This window comes from Paralichthys olivaceus, chromosome 16, assembly GCF_024713975.1.
Source record: "Paralichthys olivaceus isolate ysfri-2021 chromosome 16, ASM2471397v2, whole genome shotgun sequence".
NCBI lineage: Eukaryota > Metazoa > Chordata > Actinopteri > Pleuronectiformes > Paralichthyidae > Paralichthys > Paralichthys olivaceus.
In genome coordinates, this window is record NC_091108.1 from 12647543 (window position 1) to 12666082 (window position 18540).

General features: G+C 45.2%; 1 protein-coding gene across 12 annotated transcripts in view; it reads right to left on the bottom strand.

Moving 5' to 3' along the window:
• LOC109645330 (myomegalin-like) overlaps positions 1-18540 on the bottom strand; it is a 41784-nt gene that overhangs the window by 7131 nt on the left and 16113 nt on the right. For 6 of the 12 annotated variants that reach the window (XM_069511896.1, XM_069511899.1, XM_069511895.1 and 3 more), the window contains exons 1-33: positions 14993-17187; positions 13693-13830; positions 13472-13591; positions 13290-13382; positions 12964-13188; positions 12714-12872; positions 12513-12614; positions 11820-11957; positions 11494-11673; positions 11112-11306; positions 10847-11029; positions 10656-10772; positions 10440-10520; positions 10224-10330; positions 9981-10123; positions 7624-7745; positions 7350-7525; positions 6948-7242; positions 6433-6634; positions 6228-6344; positions 5863-6125; positions 5556-5767; positions 5220-5337; positions 5007-5124; positions 4725-4779; positions 2608-2855; positions 2426-2530; positions 2183-2344; positions 1775-2032; positions 1248-1379; positions 1050-1166; positions 782-971; positions 580-701 (exon numbers count right to left, since the gene is read on the bottom strand). In XM_069511896.1, coding sequence (XP_069367997.1) covers positions 580-701; positions 782-971; positions 1050-1166; positions 1248-1379; positions 1775-2032; positions 2183-2344; positions 2426-2530; positions 2608-2855; positions 4725-4779; positions 5007-5124; positions 5220-5337; positions 5556-5767; positions 5863-6125; positions 6228-6344; positions 6433-6634; positions 6948-7242; positions 7350-7525; positions 7624-7745; positions 9981-10123; positions 10224-10330; positions 10440-10520; positions 10656-10772; positions 10847-11029; positions 11112-11306; positions 11494-11673; positions 11820-11957; positions 12513-12614; positions 12714-12872; positions 12964-13188; positions 13290-13382; positions 13472-13591; positions 13693-13830; positions 14993-16300 — 6301 coding nt within the window. In that variant the 5' untranslated portion in view covers positions 16301-17187. Of the gene's footprint in view, positions 1-579; positions 702-781; positions 972-1049; positions 1167-1247; positions 1380-1774; positions 2033-2182; positions 2345-2425; positions 2531-2607; positions 2856-4724; positions 4780-5006; positions 5125-5219; positions 5338-5555; positions 5768-5862; positions 6126-6227; positions 6345-6432; positions 6635-6947; positions 7243-7349; positions 7526-7623; positions 7746-9980; positions 10124-10223; positions 10331-10439; positions 10521-10655; positions 10773-10846; positions 11030-11111; positions 11307-11493; positions 11674-11819; positions 11958-12512; positions 12615-12713; positions 12873-12963; positions 13189-13289; positions 13383-13471; positions 13592-13692; positions 13831-14992; positions 17188-18540 lie in introns of those variants that run through there. The other 6 variants (XM_069511893.1, XM_069511894.1, XM_069511901.1 and 3 more) reach the window with 6 other exon arrangements.

Consider the following 18540-nt stretch of genomic DNA (forward strand, 5'->3'; position numbering starts at 1 on the left):
TATGTTATGATGTTGGATATTGACTAACATATAAAAGATTAATAATGTAACATGTGAAATCAAAAAAAGGGATGGTCATGTGTATATGAAAGGGGCAGGTTAACGTTCAGATTTTTCTTCTTTCTGCTCCTTTTTGTGTTCATGGAATGTGTATAAGTGTTTTATTTTGTAAAAATGTTTTGGACGGAAATTAAATTAACGAAATAAACTAAACTAAACTTAATGATCTTGTATTTTTTAATCTGCTGTCTTTGATTAGATTTTGTGTGATATTATTTGTCTGCTTTTATTTTAAATGACATTATACTAATTTGCTTCTTGTCTTTAATGTTGTGTATTGTTGTTTTTATTATACTACACTGTGTAACAACTGCTTTGAAAGATGCTACATGAATAAAATTATTATCACTAATGTGCATGGGTCTAAAAGGATGTCGTTCATGATGCTACCAGGAGATGGCGTCACAGTTTTCAGAAATTCAAAAGATATTCCCAAACATATAATTTAAAATCAAAAGGATTTTTTGGCCTAGTTTAAAGGGTAGTATATTAAAAATAGTGTAAAATTACACTCCTGACCTTTGCTGGCCTTTGCGCTGGAACACACTCGATCGTAAACTTGCAGCTCACTCTGCAGTGAGTGGATGAGCTCCCTGCTCTCACACAGCTGCTGCTGCAGCAGACAAACCTCATGCTGGAGCCTGAAGAAGAACATAAACAAACACTGTGAGGTCAAGTGACACAAACAGGGCTGAATTTAGATGCTCACCAAGGCACCAACCTGTTGGTTCTCTCCTGACTGTCCTGTCTCTCCTGCCTCAGTGTGTGTATCTGCTGTCCCTGCTCCTGACTATGAGTCTGAAGGCGTCTCAGCTCCTCCTTCCACTGCTCGGCCTCCAGCTCTGCCTGCTTCAGACGGGCCCGTGCTGTAAACACGGCCTCCCGCAACTGCACAACCTCCTCACACGTGTCTGAGGGACGAGGAGAGTCCACATGAGTTAACACACATACTCCAGAAGAAAACTTCAGTTGGATTTCAGATACCGCACCTGTGTTGGCCTGCAGGCGTGACTGGAGACCCAGGTTTTCTTGCTTCAGCAGTCTGATCTCGTTGGACAGTTGAGTGACTGTGTCCAGTCCCTGAATGTAGATGTTTGTTGGTGCCCCTGGACAAAACACAAGGAATGTGATGTCATCTCTTAGAGAGAAAGAAGTGATCATGTTTTTGAGTAGGAGGGTTATTGTACCTCCATCTCGCCCGCTGCTGGCCAGTCTCTCTTCCAGCTGCTGGCGGAGCCTCTCATTTGTCCTGATGGACTCCTCCAGGCGCTGACGGAGACACCTCACCTCCCGCAGGTGCTCCTCTATCAAATTTACTCCTGGAGACAAGCAGAGGAAATTATGAATAGCCATTCCACAGTCCAGAGGACCAGAGGTGACCGGGTCAGGTAAAACTCTTTCTCCTCTTTCAAATCTTTCTTAAAGACACATTTGTGCTTCCTCAGGAATTTTAACCAAGTCCTTATCCTACTATTTTAATAATTTTATGTTTTATTTTACCTTTTTTATTATTATCTCATTTGTAATTTTGTGTTTTTGAATTTGTGCTCTAATACTGTGTGTTGCGCAAATTGCACATTGCTAACTGTGATTTTAAAGGTGCTATACAAACATTATTATTATTATTATAAATCTTATTATTATTTACAATTATCTGCTATGATGATTATACAGAGCAGACAAAAAAAATCAATTGAACATCACTTGTTCCCACCCGTGTGGCTGCTTCCTGGCTGGTGCCCAGATGATCCAGGATAGCTTCCAACTTGCTGAACCATGTTCTCCATTCCCCACAAAGTCCCGCCTGACACTGGACCTGAGTCAGATTTAAGAGAGAGGCCTACAGGGATGCCACCCAGCTGGTGCTGTTGAAAGGCATGATGGGAAAGCAGGCTGTAGCTGGAGAGGTCATGTTGGTTGTGGACACTGGGTAAGGGGGTGAACAGGGTCTTGTCATGAGGATGTGCAAAGCCTGTAACCATAAACACACACATTAGAGTGAGACCCTTTCATTAAAGCACTAGAGAGGATTATGAGACAGAGCTTACACACAGTTGAAGTTGTGAAAGTCTTTAATTTATAATTTAGAGATACATTTCACACACTCTCCCTGGCCCCTCACCCCTGTTCTGCTCATTCATCTGTTTGTACAGCGTGTCGAGCTCTGGGCGAACAGCGATCACAGACAGGGCCCTGGGCCAGGGGTCGGAAGGGAAATCCTTACCCCAGACGTCAGGGCCAGGGGGGACAGGGAGGAAGGGGGAAACAGGTTCACTGAACAGGGCTGGGGGAGAATGACAGGAAGTGATGTGTAACATGGAAGAAGAGGAGGAAAAGATCATCTTTTTGTCTGTGAGTCCCATACCTCTGGAGGTCTGACTGGTCAAAGCCACAGGGGCAGAGCAATGCATGTTGGGACAGCTGCTGGAGGACTTGAGGAGGCCATGAGGAGGAGGGAAAGATGGACGGACTAGAAGAGGGGGAGTGGAAGGTGAAAGGATAGAAGAGGTATGTTCACACAGAGGGAGAAAGAAAGATGGAACTTACTGTCTGGTTCTGATCCGTGTCCTGGCTGCTGCAGCCGATGCTCCTCCTGATACTCTCTGCCATCAAAATCCGAGCACAGCTCCAAATCCTCATTGGTCCTGCACTCATCGGACACCAAGGAGGTCCTGTCTGTTTGGTCAGTGGTCTCGGAGAGGGCGTGGCAGCTGGACGGGGTCTCAGGACGCTCCTGCAGCTTGGTGTGAAGCGACTCGATGATTTTATCTTTCTGCTGCAGCTCTTTACTCAGCCTGAGGATGAGAATCAGATATAATAATAATAATAATAGCAAAAACAAGAAGTAACATCATTACATTTACTTCACTGTAAATTTAGGACAGAACATTTTATGGAGCTTTACAATTTGTATTTTATTATTAAGAATTGTGAAATCCAGAGCTGTAATGATTTGTTAATTCATCAATTAGCTGATACATTTAAATGATTCTGAAACAGTTTTGTTAATCAAATAAGTGGTTTATTGTAATAACAGGTATTTTTTAAAAACTGCTGGTTCAAATTCCTTAAAAGTGAGAGTTCGATGCTTTTCTTTGTCACATGATACTACTTCTTTGGATTGTTGGTCATGTAAAATAACATATGACATAAGGTATGAGATGACACATCAAGACACAAAACAACTAATGCATTATCAATTTCATCCATTTTACATTTTAAAAACTGTTGTATTAATCTCAAACTTAGTCATTTCTTTTAATGATTTAAAGCTTATCCTCTGTACATGGGCCAATCTGCTAGCGTTTACAAGTAGTAGTGTTTGTTTTACACTGGAGCTCTTTCTATAAATACGCCTGCGTGATGTAACCACATCTCTTACTGTTTCAGCTGCCGAAGCATGAACTCCCTGTCTCTCTCCAACAGCATCCTGAAAAACGCCACCTCGCTGGCCTGCCTGCGACCCACAGAAAACGACCACAGAGAGTCCCGATATATAGAGCTGCTCTTAGAAAGCATAGATTTCCACAGTGGAGCCATCTGGCTTAGTCCAGTCTGTGCACGTCCTTGATGCACAACCACTGACTACAGTCTTTAATGTCCTCTGGTGCTTTACCCTGACTTCTAGACAACCTCAAAAAACAAAAACTCCCCAAGATTGCACTAGTTCCGATCCAGCAGGAAAAGTCTTATGTTCAGCAGCGTGAGGCACCACCAGGAAAACACTGTCACCCTGAGCCTCTTAAGCCTGGCTGGTGGGACACCTGTAAGTCTATTCAACTAAAGCAACTTAACGATAAAGGCTCGCACTTGGGCCAGTGTATGGATTAACAGCAACCTTCTGTCTCCTCTCCAACATAAGGAGCCATGTGGACGGCTGCTCGCGTGCTGCAGAGCTTCACGTGACCGAGTAAACTAATCAGTGCGACAGAGCTCTACACAGCGAGCTAATAACTTAGAGGGAGATCCAGTGATCACAGTGTTGCAGGTGCTGCAACAGGCTGGTGCTGTGTTGATCTGCAGGTTTAAAGGTTGGGATTTAGCCACTTTTTAAATGCTAAGTGCTGCAAAATATAAAATACTATGAGTAGTGCATTTCTCCAACAAGGCCCAAAAATCCTACACGATGTCATGTTCTTATAGTAGAAAAATAAAATAAATACATCAGATCTGAATCTCATCTTAGTTGTATATATAACATAACATGAAAGTATCAAAGATTCCTCAACTCTGATCTCAGATATACAATCATGGTAGTTGCAGGTTTATCATTTGTCCAGACTCATAAATATCTAACTAAACGAAAAAATACACACTAACATCTAATGGATTCTTGTCAGGCCCAGGCCCCATCGTACTAAGTAAGCACAAACCTCCACCAAAGCTAACGCCCAATCTCGCCATGTCAAGGAAATAAAAATAAATCCTAGATCTGCCCTTCTTCCTTTGGTAGTGCCCCATCTCTCCACAACATTTCATGAAAGCGTGTGTTGTTGTTGTTTTAGCATAATCCTGCTCCCTCTGAATTAATGCAAACAGAACCTCCTTGGTGGAGGTCATGGTATATACTGTTTTTCATTGCCACTGTTAAATTAATCTTATCACCACTTCAAGTTGCGACAAATATTCTGTTTAACTCATTCATCACGGGGAAGTTAACTCACCTTAGGGCGAGCAGCTCATGGCCCGCTTTGTCATCATGGCTCTCTGCTCGGTCGCCTGTGTAAACATGTAAATGTAAATTGTGCGTATTGTTGATTTAAATATGTACAGTGTGTTGTCAAATGTAAATTATGTGTTTATGGTTGAGTCCTGTCAGAAGCCCAGTCTGCCACTTGGGACAGACAATAAAGTTCTTTCTGTCTTTCTATCTATCACAATAATATAAAGCTGTAAGACATGAAGTAGCTTTCTGTGTGTGAAGTAAAGGGGAAGACGTTTCTTACGTCCACTGATCTTGGTGACCACTCTTTGTGCCAGGGCAGAGCTCTGTGCCAGCTGCTCTCTGAAGCTCTGACCCATGTAGTAATCGATATCGTTCGCCCGCAGCAGCTCCTCGAAGGCCTGAACATTGTTGAGAATGTGAGCCAGAGCATTAATAATGAATTGTCTAATTAATGAATAGAGAACTGAATTAATTCAGAAGGAGCTTGCGTTACCTTAGTGGTGTCACCCAGGTGCTGGGTGAGGATATGGCAGACCCCCTGCCCCTCTCTCATCCTCTGCCTCAGGTGGGACAGCTCACGAGCTTGAGCCTGGATCAGAGTGTTGTATTTCCTGTAAAGGGAGGGAAAGCATTGGAGGAATGTTTTTCTAGGAATGTTTTCAGAGCACTACAGGCTTTCATTCTGGTAACCATGTGCTTCTGTTAACTTAATTCTAGATAAAATAAAGGGGCCTTGGGTTATTTATGCAGAGATTATTGATCCACCAGGGGTAAGAGATAATCCTCACAAGGCCCCGTCCCCACAGCCCTTCTGTCCCTGTCCACTCACCCTGGCCAGGTGGCACATTTCTCTTCTGCTTGGCCTTTCCCCTCCAGCCTGGAGCTCTTCAGTTGTGTCTCCAGTGACGCCACTCGTTCCATCAGCTCCTGTAGCTCCCTGCTGGGCTTGGACCCTGAGCGAATCCCTTGGGTGTCAGACATCCAGCCTTCATCCTCCTCCACACCGCTGGGGGCTGGTGATCTCTCAAAGGCCCAGTTTACCTAGAAGGTGAGGGTGAAATGACAAAAAAAAGCTTTATGAAGAATCAGTATTATTATAATCAGTGCTGCAGACCAGCTAATTAATGGTTTCATACCTTTCGGGGGGTGCGTTCCAGACTAGAAGCGTAGTCGCTGGTGGCAGACAGGGAGCGTACACGCAGCTGCAGCCCACGGATCACTTTATGGCAGCGGGTCAGCTGTGAGCGCAGATCCAGGACCAGATGTTGGAGAGAGGCCTCATCCCCCATTTCATAAGCTCTTCTGTCACTGCTGCAGTTCCCACTGTACCAGCCGCTGCCTGCACCCTCATAGTCCTGATGATGGGACAGTGATGTGCACATCTCCAGATCGTCAAACTCTGCAGGGCGGAGAAGTTATTAATGCATATTGAATGTGTGCATTATACAGGAGGAAATGTTTGTTAGTTGTCATGTTTAAGAGAACATGTCCAGTTTTTTACCAGGGCTGCTGGTGTCTTCTCTTTCAGCTTCATTCTCACTGCGACCACACGTCTCATACCCCAGATCCTGTAGATCCACCTGCACCTGTTTACTGGCTTGCTGCACCGACGTCTCGGCTGCGGAGAGAAACGACCATAATCCTTAACACTTGCAAATGTTTGGCTGTGGTTTTGAACACTTGTAGTCCCTGTGTGTTACACTCACTGAGCAGATCTCTGTAGTCCTTCAGCTGTTCCGCCTGAGCGTGGACCGTGGCCTCAGACACCATCAGTCTCTCCTGCAGCTCTCTGTTCTCCTGGTGGCTCAGAGCCAGGTCCGAGTGCAGGCGGGCCGTCTGTTCCCCGAGACCCTCGTCGATATCCTGCCAGAGCGCTCCCACCTCGCTCCTGTCTCCATCAGGCTCCAACTGACATGTAAAACAGGAATGCAGTGGTGGGATAAAACGTGCATTTACATCATTACTGTACTTAAAAAGTTTGACGCCCATGAAATGAAAATTCAACTTTTAATCTCCAAGGGGTTAAGATGACACTCAACCAATTAGAGGTTGATGGGATGAAAGTGCTAGGAAGAGTTTGACTATAATACAATTCTAGCAGATTAAATAAATCTTCTGTCATGTTATTAGCTGCTCATATGAGTCAATTAAGCATTAAGCAGTTGTTATTTCCACCTATGGACATAAACTAATGTGGATTATATAAAGTACAATGTGTTACCTGGTGGGATGTCAACGTGCCGAGGTCCAGAGAGCATGGTCTGGTGCAGTGCCTCTTCCCTTGCTCCTCACTCACAAGAACACACGGAGGACCTCGCTTCTCGCCCGGCATCGAAGATGCTCCCTCCTCTTCATCTTCATCCTCCTCCTCAATGTCCTCCTCTTCGTCGTCCTCTTCCTCTTCTTCCCAGTTCAAACCCCTGTGACTCTCGTCTATGTTTGTCCTCAGTCCCAGGGCTCCAGCTCGTCCTTCTTTCAAAGCCTGGTTCTCCTCCCGCAGCTTCTGCACTGCACTCCTACAGTGGAAGATGGAAACCAAATATACTTCAACATATTGAAGCTTTCAGGCCAACATAACAAAGTTCTCAAAGACAATCAAAACATCTCTGAGACAAATCTGCACCTCATCTGGGCCACAGATGTGTATCCATCCCCCTTCAGTTGTGACCTTATTTCCTCAAGCTGGACTTCAAGTGTCTTCTTTTCTTCCTCGAGCTGCTTTAGATCAGCTCTTAGGGACAGTGAACGCCTCACCAGCCCTGGAGTCACAGCCTCGGCTTCATGAGACGCCACAGAAGCCTGAAGAGGGCAGAATGTATAAAATCAGATATTACTAAATCCGTGCTCATGCAAATATCAAAGTATTTTGCTGTGAAATGTAAACAGAAGCATTTTACCTGAATGAAGGACAAACTTCTCGCTGTTACTTTATCCTCATCCTCCTCTATGCTGTCTGTGAACTCGTCACTGCTGCCATCTTCATTGTCTCCTTCCTCCTCCTCCTCCTCTGTGCTGAGCTCTGGAAACACAAAAAACATATATTTTGCTTTTTGCACTTCAGACGATATCCTAATCAAATGTTTTTCTTCTTATTCTTGTACTTTTAAATCCCTCCTACTCTAGCGTTCACTCCCCGTCTCTCCACAGCTCTGTCTGTACTGGATCACCACTTTGGAAGTCATGGGACTGAAGGGAAATGTTATGTCATAGTGTGAGCCGGCCAAAAACAAAGTAGTGTGTGTGTGTGTGTATGTTCATGAAAAAGACTTTGAACTATTTAAACTGAAACATATGTATTGGATTTAAGATTCTATATCATTTACACAAAGGTTGGTAGTGTTTATGTGCCAAATCTAAAAATGAATATCACAAATTATTGTGTTTTGTGTTGTTAAACTCACACTCATGCAAAGAGCCAGTGAGGAAACACATAAATGGATGTTGGTTTGCTGCCAGGAAACAGAGGCTGGGTGGAAAGTGACGGGCAGGGCAAAGAAAAGTGTTTTACGTAATGCGCCGAAATGATACACAACAGACACACACACGCATGACATTACACATAGAGTTGCCATGGTGCAAGTGAATCATAGGTGTTTGGGTGTTTATTTTTGACTTAGTGAGTTTATTCATGATTGAGGAAAGTTTAAAAATACTGAAATTTAAATGTGAGAATTATCTTTGTGCTGATTGGGAGGGGACAGGAAACTTCTGGGTTATTATTGGTTGAACAATGACTGAACGTGGGGCCCTGTTAACACACTGTCATCGCTCTCATACCGCACACAAGTAGCTGCGCACTGTGTCTGTTCATGCGTATGTCCTGTTATGTCAGGTGATAATTGAGTGAACGGGCTCACGTGAGCTTCCCCTTTATTTGTGAAATATCCTTTTTGTGTTGTGAACATCTAACTGGGCGTTACAGCAGAACAGCCATGCAAACATGAAAACCAAGCCACAATCTCATGCATGACATGAACGAAGAACACTTTGGATTGGACATGTGTTTACACATATAACATGAATTACCTGCAGAAATCTGACAAATTCAGATATTTCTGACAGTTGCATGTGACAATATTTCAAGCCATTTACAACGTGTGTTCCTACAGTCCCTAAAAAGATGTGACAGGATATTTGAGGAGAGAAACTGGGAGGCGGAGGAGGAGAAGACAAAATACAATGTGAGCTGATAACTGGAGAAATGGGGAAGGTGTGTCGAGGTGGGGGATTTCAGGGATTTCAGGTTTGGGATATTCTTAAAACAAATCCCCAAATAAACACAATAAAGAGAAATCTGACGAAAATGCCAGCACATGTTTATTTTGCATTTAAAATACAAAAAAAAGTGTTGACAAGGATTCCATCTTTGAGAGATCAGGACACAAATCCCAAGAAAATGCACTTTGCCTACTATAAATACTGAAAGAGCCAATGTTATTTCTGGCATTCACAGGTTGTAAAATAACTTATTTATATATATTACTGCCATCTTGGTATAAAGCTGAACTGAACCTCAACTAGCAGCTACAAACAATACACAGCATATTAACGTTAATTTAGAACAATGAGCACTTACCGACTAACTCAGACCTAAAGCGGCTGACTTAATGTTTCATGCATAACTGTCGGACTAAAATGTAACTACAGTAGGTTTACTGGAGAATGAAAGCAATCCAAGGTTAAGCTGAACTGAGGGAAACTACACTGCATACTGGTCCAGATTTGTATCTTAAGCGTGCACTTCCTATTCACGCACAGATGTAAAACAAATGATGGATGGTGAGACGTTTTCACTGTAAGGCATGAGTTTGTTGGAATCTCCACAAGACGTAACTTCACTGTGACGGTAAGGCTGGAAGAGTGACACCGGTGAGACAGTAACACACAACAATGGCAATACAGAACAGTCGCACTGCAAAAGCATTACGCAGGCAGTTTTCATCAAACAATGTAAAAACACCACACAACACAGAATATGTTAATAAATAAGAATCTGAGTTGCACATTGTCACTTCATAGCATTAAGGTTCATCTGTAGTGTTTGTGCTACCTGAACGAAGCTGTCTGCACACTGACGGTCCTGCTTTGATTTTCATTCACACTTTGAGCTTCACATGTTTTTCATAACACTGACCGTCAGTGGCTACAGGAAGCTTCTTCCCACATAAAGAGTGCTAGTGTCAGACAGAGCATCACAGAGCGTTAGTGACAGTGCCCCCTGTAGCCCCAGAGGCTCGACCCTGCCCATCCCCACCTCCAAAGTCGGGCTGCCGTTTGGCTGCCCTTTCCAGCACCAACGCCATGTTACGGGTCCTGGCCAGCACTTCCTCCAGCTGTCCACGGAGCGCCTGAACCGAGTCGAGCTCAGTGTGGAGGGCCTGCCTCGCCTCTGAGCTGCTGCCAGGTGGAGAAGATGAGAACAGAAAAGTGTCATGAGGGCAAAAGACATACTGCATTAAGAGTAAACTGTGATAAGAGCTGGGTGCAGCTGCCCTACCTGTCACTCTTGGTGTGCATGTGCATGAGATTTTGGTACAATCTCTTCTCTGCCCTCAGGGCATCGTTCAGCTTGTTGTACTCTGTCACAAGCTGCTCCAGCACACACTGAATCACATCGGCAGGCAGGGTGGAGGAGGAAGGACATGAAGAGTAAATGCACAACTCAGCACAAACCTCTAAATATCATCTGACTGAATAAAGAAAAAAATCCTACCTGGGGATCAGAGCTGTCTTTTGTGGCAACTCCTTCGACTTGCTGCTGAGCCAAAGATAAACGCAGAGCAGAGAGCTCCTCCTGCAAGAAGAGGACAAGACGGTATGACTTTTCTGATTTTCTGTCTCAGTAATTTAACTCAGTATCATTGTAAATCAGGGTCCCCCCCTCAGTGAAGTATAGATAAAGACAATATCTCAGGGTCCACGCAGATACCTGAGCCTCTCTCTCCTTCCTCAGTACCAGCTGCAGCTCCTCCTGGAGAGTCTTCATCTCTTCCTCACTCTCTTTAGAAGACAGCTGCATTGCCTCTTCCTGGCCCTGCATCAGCTTCTGTTGAATAAAGTACATTGTGAATTTCAGATATACAGGAAACAAGAGCAAGGGAATGCATGCGGGACTGATACCTTGATAAAGGCTTCCTTCTCTTTGAGCAGACTCTGCAGGTGCTCCATCTCTCCTCCTAACTCCCTCTCCTTGTCCCGCCTCACCTCGTGCAGCTCCTGCTCTCGTCGCAACATCTGTCTGCGTAGCTCCTGCAGCTGGCCGCTCCGCTCATTAATCACTAAGGACAGTCTGTAGGAGTAATCCTGAGAGAGACAGAGGGAAGCATTGAAGTTTTTCTAACTTATTTTAGTTCCACACAGTTTTATGCACAGTCACAGTGCATACCTGCAGATACTGGTCCTTGGAGCTGAGAGTGTTGAACAGATCCTGGACCCGCGCTTGGTGTTCATTAGACTGGCGGCTGCGGTCTGACAGCAGCTCCTGGAACAGTTTCTCTTTGAGTGTCAGCCGAGCCTTCAGCTCTTCCACAACCTCAGTGGGACCGGCCTGCACTCGGGCAACGAGGGCGGCTGTCAGATCCTGTACACGCACACACACACACACACACACACATAAAATTAAAGTGAAAACAAGCAACACAGGTTTGTCTACCTGGGCTGGTTCTCTGCTTCGAAAATTGCACAGCAAACAAGTATTGTTAACAAAGGCTATAAAACTCTCTCTCACTCTGTGTGTGTGTGTGTGTGTGTGTGTGTGTGTGTGTTACCTGAGTCTCCTGGCTGCGGCTCTGCAGTGCCGCCTGCAGCTGGTTGATGATGGTCTCTTTTTCTCTCAGAGTGTTTCTCTCCTTCTCCTCACTCTGCTGCTTCAGCCACTGGAGGTTCCTGTAGGCCTCGGCCGCCTGCTCCAGCTCCAGCTCTTTAACTCGAACCAAACCGTCCAGACTCTAGTAGTCAAGATCACAGGTGTAACCACACAGACAGCAGGATCAGATCAGATACTGTGGGCAAAAAGACTAACCAACTAACCAACTGGACCCTGGCCATTAGCATAAACCAGCGGGTCTGATATCTTTGGGTGTAATGAGCGTACCGTGATGGTCTCTTCGTTGTTGGACAGGATGCAGCTCAGTCTCTCCAAGTCTCGCTCCTTCTCCCTGAGAGCCAGCTGCAGACTCCTCACCTGGGCCTCACGCTCCTCCACACAGCGGAACTTGTCGTCAATGGAGCGCTGCAGAAAGCGAGAGGTATGGAAACTCACACCACTGCCTATTCTGCATCATTCATCATCTATGCATTGTTCACTTTTGAGGTTGACAGCAAAAATGAGCCATTATGAAAGATTCAATTGTTCTTTATTCATCACAAATTGATCAAATCAAAATTAAATTTTTTTTAAGGGAAAATGAGGACACTGTTCATGGTACATTTTATTATAAAATACCACAGTGCATTGTGTTCTCACATCTAAGCACTTCTCCACCACTGCTGTGTGGTTGCCACAGGATTTAAAAGGACAATAGTGATGTTTTCCCCCCGGTCTGTGGCGGAATTTTATGCTGACTCACTGCTTTGTGAGGGATTTTGCATAACTCTCTACCACCGGCTCTTTCTACAAAATGCACACTTTACTCTTTTCTCATGAAGAACCTTTATATTTTCCCATGAACCCCAGTCTATTGTACTGTGATCCACATGACACAGCAGTCTTCAGTATCATTGTGTATATGAATGTGTGTGTGTGTGTGTGTGTGTGTGTGTGTGTGTGTGTGTGTGTGTGCGTTACCTCCAGAGCTCTGTCTCTGTCTTTAATACGCTCTCTAAGTTTCTCCAGCAGAGCATCTCTTGATTTGGAGCTTGCTGTTGAATCCAACATGTCTGAGTACTCCTACAGAGATAAAGGTTTTTAGACAGGATCAGAAATCTGTGTATGTGTGTATCCACATACTGTGTGTGTGCAAAGTGTGCAGGTATGTCTGTGTGTTACCTCTAACTGTTGCTCCTTGTCCTTCAGGCAGTGTTTGAGCTGCGCGATGCCTGTTTCTTTTTCCTGCACCACAGCGAGTTTCTCTGCTTCGCTCCCCTTCAGAGCTGCTTCTTTAGCCTGCAGCTCAGAGCGAGTTTTCTGGAGAGCACAGCGCAGGTCCTACAGCGCAGGGATGAGCGGTTACACGCACATTGAATTGTCAACACTTCAAGGCGAGAGAATGTTTAATTTCCTCACACAACACACTGACCTGGTTGTGTTTTTCCGTGACCTCCCGGTGCTGCAGCGCCTCCTGCAGATCAGAGTTTAGTCTGTCCTTGAATCTCACTAAGTCGTCTCCTTGCCGCTGGCTCTGTCTAAGACTCCTCTGGCTGGACTCCAGTTCCAGACCAAGGGAGAACAGGGAGCTCTGCACCCCCACCAGCTCAGTCTGCAGCTGGGCGAGCGTCAAGGACTCACTGGCCCCCTCTGGAACCTGGAGAAGGAACAGCCACGGACCAAGGTCACACAAACAGCAGAAAATTAGCCTGGAGACAAGCAGTCTCTCTATCAACAAGGATGTGTATCAGGTCTCACCTTGCGTTGAGAGAGCTGGTTGCGGTGGACTATTTCTTGCAGCTTGCACAGCGTGGCGTTCTGCCCTTCAATCATCTGATACAGCTCCTGAGCCTTATAGCAGAATGAATATGCATGAGCACCTTCTCCACTGGAGCAGGCATCACCTCACAGTGACAAACAACACAAAAACAAACACACACCTCACTGTCTTTTGTGCTCATTGACTCCGTGAGGTCCTGGATTGTTCTTTCCTGACTGTGAGCTGCCTGGCGGAGTGAACGCAGCTCAAACTCCATCTCTTTCAGGTTCTCCTGCAGCTTCTACAGACGAAGACAGAAATTGTCATCAGGCCGTAATCAGGCCACAAGTTTGCTTTTAACAAACATATCAAGCTGCAAAGAGGGGTTTTTACGTGTCATACCATATTGTTTGCCTCGCTCTCGTGGATCTTGGCCTGCAGAGACTGAACGTGGAGCTGGGCCTTCTGCAGCTCGCTGACACACTGACCGGCCGCACACTCATACTGGTTCAGCTGGCTTTGCTGCTCCTCAACAAGACTCTGTAATAAAGACAATTAAGCCAATATTTAAAAAAATTAAAACCAATAAAAGCAAATTTTCAGAAAATATGCCTGAAGGCTGCATAACTTTCCATACATCATTTCCACTGATCCATACATCAGTGTATGAATAATTCCAACTTCCAAAGAAAAACTGAAGGGGAGGATATTGCCATGATACACACTGATGAAACATTAATTTACAATAACCAATATGTGGTTTAATATAGATAAAATAAAAAAATAACATTATCACTAAATTCATGTTGCTGCGGCAGCCAACCAGCATTGAGACAGCAGGGTGGTCTGGCATTGCGTGGATCATTTTGCCTCAAGGGCTCTGGGTGAAAATAGGACAGTAGTGGAGTCACAGTCTTAATGTCTCCCCCCACGTCTAACCTATTTCTGTCAGCAGCCCCTGCACCAAGATCACGCACACTTATTAAAGAAGATCATCTCATTCAAACGCACACCCTCCAAAAACTATAATGATGAACAGATGATTATTAGGGCTCTTTGCACGTACGCTTAGCACTGACACACGCCTCTCTTTATGTACTAGTGCAGAAAATCTGGTGCTGCAACGTAAATTAAACTGGAAATACTGGAAGAGTTATCTGTCTACAGGCCGTGTTCATGCCTCAGAGTATTTACCAGCTGTAGCAGAAGAAAAACATGGATCCACAGCAATAAAATTCTGCAAAATGCCATTGGTTTTACTCTTTACTTCCAATTTGTTTACATAACCAATGACCTCTTTGTACATGAGTGAACACACACACACACTAGGAAATTAGGCCATGTCGAGTTTCACCACTTACACACCTGACTGCTCATGTAATGTATTCTAACACACAGATAACTAAGCAGGAAACAGACCCATTACCATAGTTCCCATTCTCCTGAATAAAAGCTTGTGGGTGAGGCTGTGGTAGGATTTAAGTGACGGACAGCTGGATTATGGTGCTAATCACGGTAAGATAATGTGTGAGAATTATCATTTAGTGGGGAGGCTGCACCAATTGCTTGTCAAAGATTAAAGCCTGTTAGACTGGTCCACTCGAGGCAGCAGTTATTGCAGATTTGTGGTGCATAGGCAAAAATCCTTCTTCTCCACCGAGTGTCATCATCCCACAGTAATGAAACACTCAGGGTTTTATACCTGGTGTGGAGGTGGGCGAGGGTACTCTTTGTACAAATCTTCTAATATATCCTCCATGTCATTTGGGTTGAAGTTCTGATCCAGTCTGATCAGAGGGGACTCCAGCTCAGGTGTTGGCATTCGGATGTAACTTTCTCTGTTTGGAGTTCCATACGAAATTCCAAGGACAGGATCAGGGAATCCCAGCCTCATGCCTCCGTTTCTGGTGCTCTGCCGGAGCAGCACTGGTAGCTTGCTCCCCTTAGAGCTCCGGACTGGCCGGTAGATGGCACAGCTCTGCAGCAAACAGAGGGCCAGAGAGAGGCTGGGCCCAGGTGAGGCTTGACCATGTGGGGCTCCCATGTGCTCATCAGAGAGGGAGTCGAATATCTGGTCATCTGTGGGGTCCTTGGGGGAGCTCAGAGGACCATCTGTTATGACTCCAGACTGGATGTATTCCTCAGCTACCTCTAGGGATGCTACAGAGTGGCTGGAGCTGGCATGTCCGGCCAGGGTGCGATCACTGTCTGATGTCCTTGAGGGGTCCTGCGAACCAGGGACCAGAGTTAGAGAGGAGGGGGGTTCTTCTGAATCGTCAACACTTAGTCTGTCTTTTTCTCCACCACCTCCTACTCCGATAAAACTGGCTGAATATCTTGTTGATGGTCCACATGAAATGCTCCTTGCCAACTTCCTGGGCACCTTACAAACAGCTTCATAGTCAGAGTCTGCCACCCGCCAGTGGGAACATCCTCGACACCTCCTGGGAGTGCTGGGCAAACAGCGCTGGGAGCCAGCAACTGTAATCTCTGACCCCGGGCCTGCAGGACACTGCGGGTGGTGGTGATGTTGACAGTCTAGGTTGTCGTCAGCCCAGGACTCGTACAAAGAGTAGACCAGATCATCCTGGAGCAGGGCACAGTACTTTGCATGAGTGAGACCCGAAATGTCCACCATGCCATCTCCTGGTACTTCATTACCTCCACCAACAGAAACTGTTCCCTCTTCTGAGTTAGTTTTCCGATAGAGTCCGCCGATGCACTGCCTCAGCCGGTGTTTCTCCTGCAGGAGCCGCTGCAACCTTTCGATGGATAGGGCCTCCACACGGGCGATGACCGTATCGAAGCGGTACATGCGGTCCAGCATGAAGGTGCACTTGGAACAGGCAAACTCCCCTCTGCCGTCCCGGGTCAGCTCTTGCCCCAGGGCATGGGACAGCAGCACCTGGAGGTTGAGCTTGGGGGTGGGGTGGAAGATCCATCGCCTCTGGTTGCCACAGAGCTCCCGGCCACAAATGCGACACGTCTCCTTCATCTTGAGATCGAGCATTCCACAGGTCTATGATGATGTAGGTGCAAATGAAGAGATTTGCTGTCACTTGAAGACACTGGGTTAGTCGCCTCCCAGTTTGAATCACGGTGAGGCTGGGGTCTTTCTTGGTGGAGTTTTTCTCTTCCTTCCACAGTATTAAAACATGCAGATTGTGGTTAGGTTAATTGGGCGTGAATGGTTGTTTCCCTGTGATGGGCAGGTGACTTGTCCAGGGTGTACCCCACCTCTCACAAATGTCAGCTGGGCTTTGGCTCCAGCACGCCCTGTGATCCTCAGTGTGAAGAAAACACACTCTTGTCCAGATAAAAGCATCTGATGTGGGGTTAAGCTTCTCATGACACTGGTCCTTTCAATGGCATTTGATTCATTGGCTTAAAGATGAGGTAGAGGAAGCAGTGATCAGGCTGGTGGAGAATGGTCGCACATGTGACTCTTGGTAGCACGGTGAGGTAAAGCAGGCTGATAAATGCTGGGACCGTCACTGAGAGGTTTTCCATCAGCCCAGGATCACCGTTGAGGTGCAGGTGCATCGGGAACATGGCGCATCTCCCCACTAATGTCACTGTCTCGTCAAGTATTAAACGTGGGATGTGTTCAGGATTCCTCCACAGCACCGCGCGCTCCTCGGCACCATCCCCCGGTTGTCACGGACACACGAGCCGCACCGCGAGGCGTCATTACCGGTCATTACTGCCGGTGATCGGTGATAATAACCCGCAGCTCGCAGATGTAACAGGCGTCCCGGGACAGTCTGAGTCCTCCCCCCGGTGTCCGTCTCTGAGGAGCGGACTCCTCGTTCATTTCAGGGCCGATACCGACACATACAGCGGGAGACAAACACGCACACACACATACACTGGACTCGATCCTCCGGCTGATAGCGACGAGGCTGCACGAAGCAGACCTGCAGCGGCGGAGCGAACCATTCAGCGGACGCGGGGGTGGAGGAGGAAACCCGGTGCAGTGGTCAAACAGGTTTAATATATACTGTTCCAACTCTTGTTGATGAGTTTTATTTTTGAAACACACACACGTTGATGTGTCTTGCGTCCAGTGAATATCTGCTTCATCTAAAGGTTTATTGTTTAAACGATGGAGTGATGCTCCCCCGGGAGTCTGTCACTTGCTCCTGCCCGGTTTACTGAGCTCTGCTCGGCTGACTGAACGTCTACACGCTCACTAACGTGGAAACATTAGTGATGCTCTGGATAATACACACTATATTATATATATAATTTATAATAATACTTACATGTGTGTTTGAATTTGTATCTTCATGACAATATAATATTGTTACATATACATACATACAATTTTGTAATATTCTTTTCTATTCTGTGATAAAGCAAATCTATCACACTAAAGTTACTATTTTCCAGTATTTTATTTTTATTTTAAAACCTGTGCATATGAAATTAAGTCCCACAAATTAAATTATGAATTTATTAGTCAAGTGGCTAAAATCAACTTCCAAATATTTGAATGGTCAATAATTGTTTAAGTAATGTATGGAGCACAAGACGTCCTAACTTTTTCTGTTTATTTGGTTTTGGACTGTTGGTCTGACAGAAAATATACATAATAAACAATTAATTCATCTATTTTTGAATTAATCAATAAATAAAATAAATCAACAATGAGTCAGTTGCAGTTAATTAGCCACAGTAATAAATAAGACCTACTTTTATGTATGTACCTTGGAATATTGTTCTGTTCTATTCAGGGTCATGACCTTTAGTCATTCATTAGTGTTTGATCATTAGTGCTTCATCATTCATGCGTCATGTGCTTTATAAGGTCACTAGGCTCTGCAGGCTGAAGACAAAAGCATGTTTTCTCAATAACAAACATAATGATCAGTGAGCTTTGGAACTAGCTTCTAGGATGAAGCTATGTGGGGTAAAATATGAATATCAACTCTGAATAGAAGTCATTATTACATTGGCACCATGACAATGTATTATATAATAATTTTATACACTTTTCAGCTTCATTACGACGGTTGTAATTGCTACTGTCCTGTAAGTAATCTATAGAAATGGAATTGAAGACACATTAATGTGAACTCAAATCATACTGATGTCTTGGCCGTCGCTGGACCACTGTAATTTTCACCAGCACACTGAGTCAAAACATGATTTTGCTTAAAGATTATTATTAGTATTTCCTGATGTCATGGTGCAGATATTTCAACAATGGTTTGACTGTGAAAGTAAAACAACCAGGTCTTTCTACTT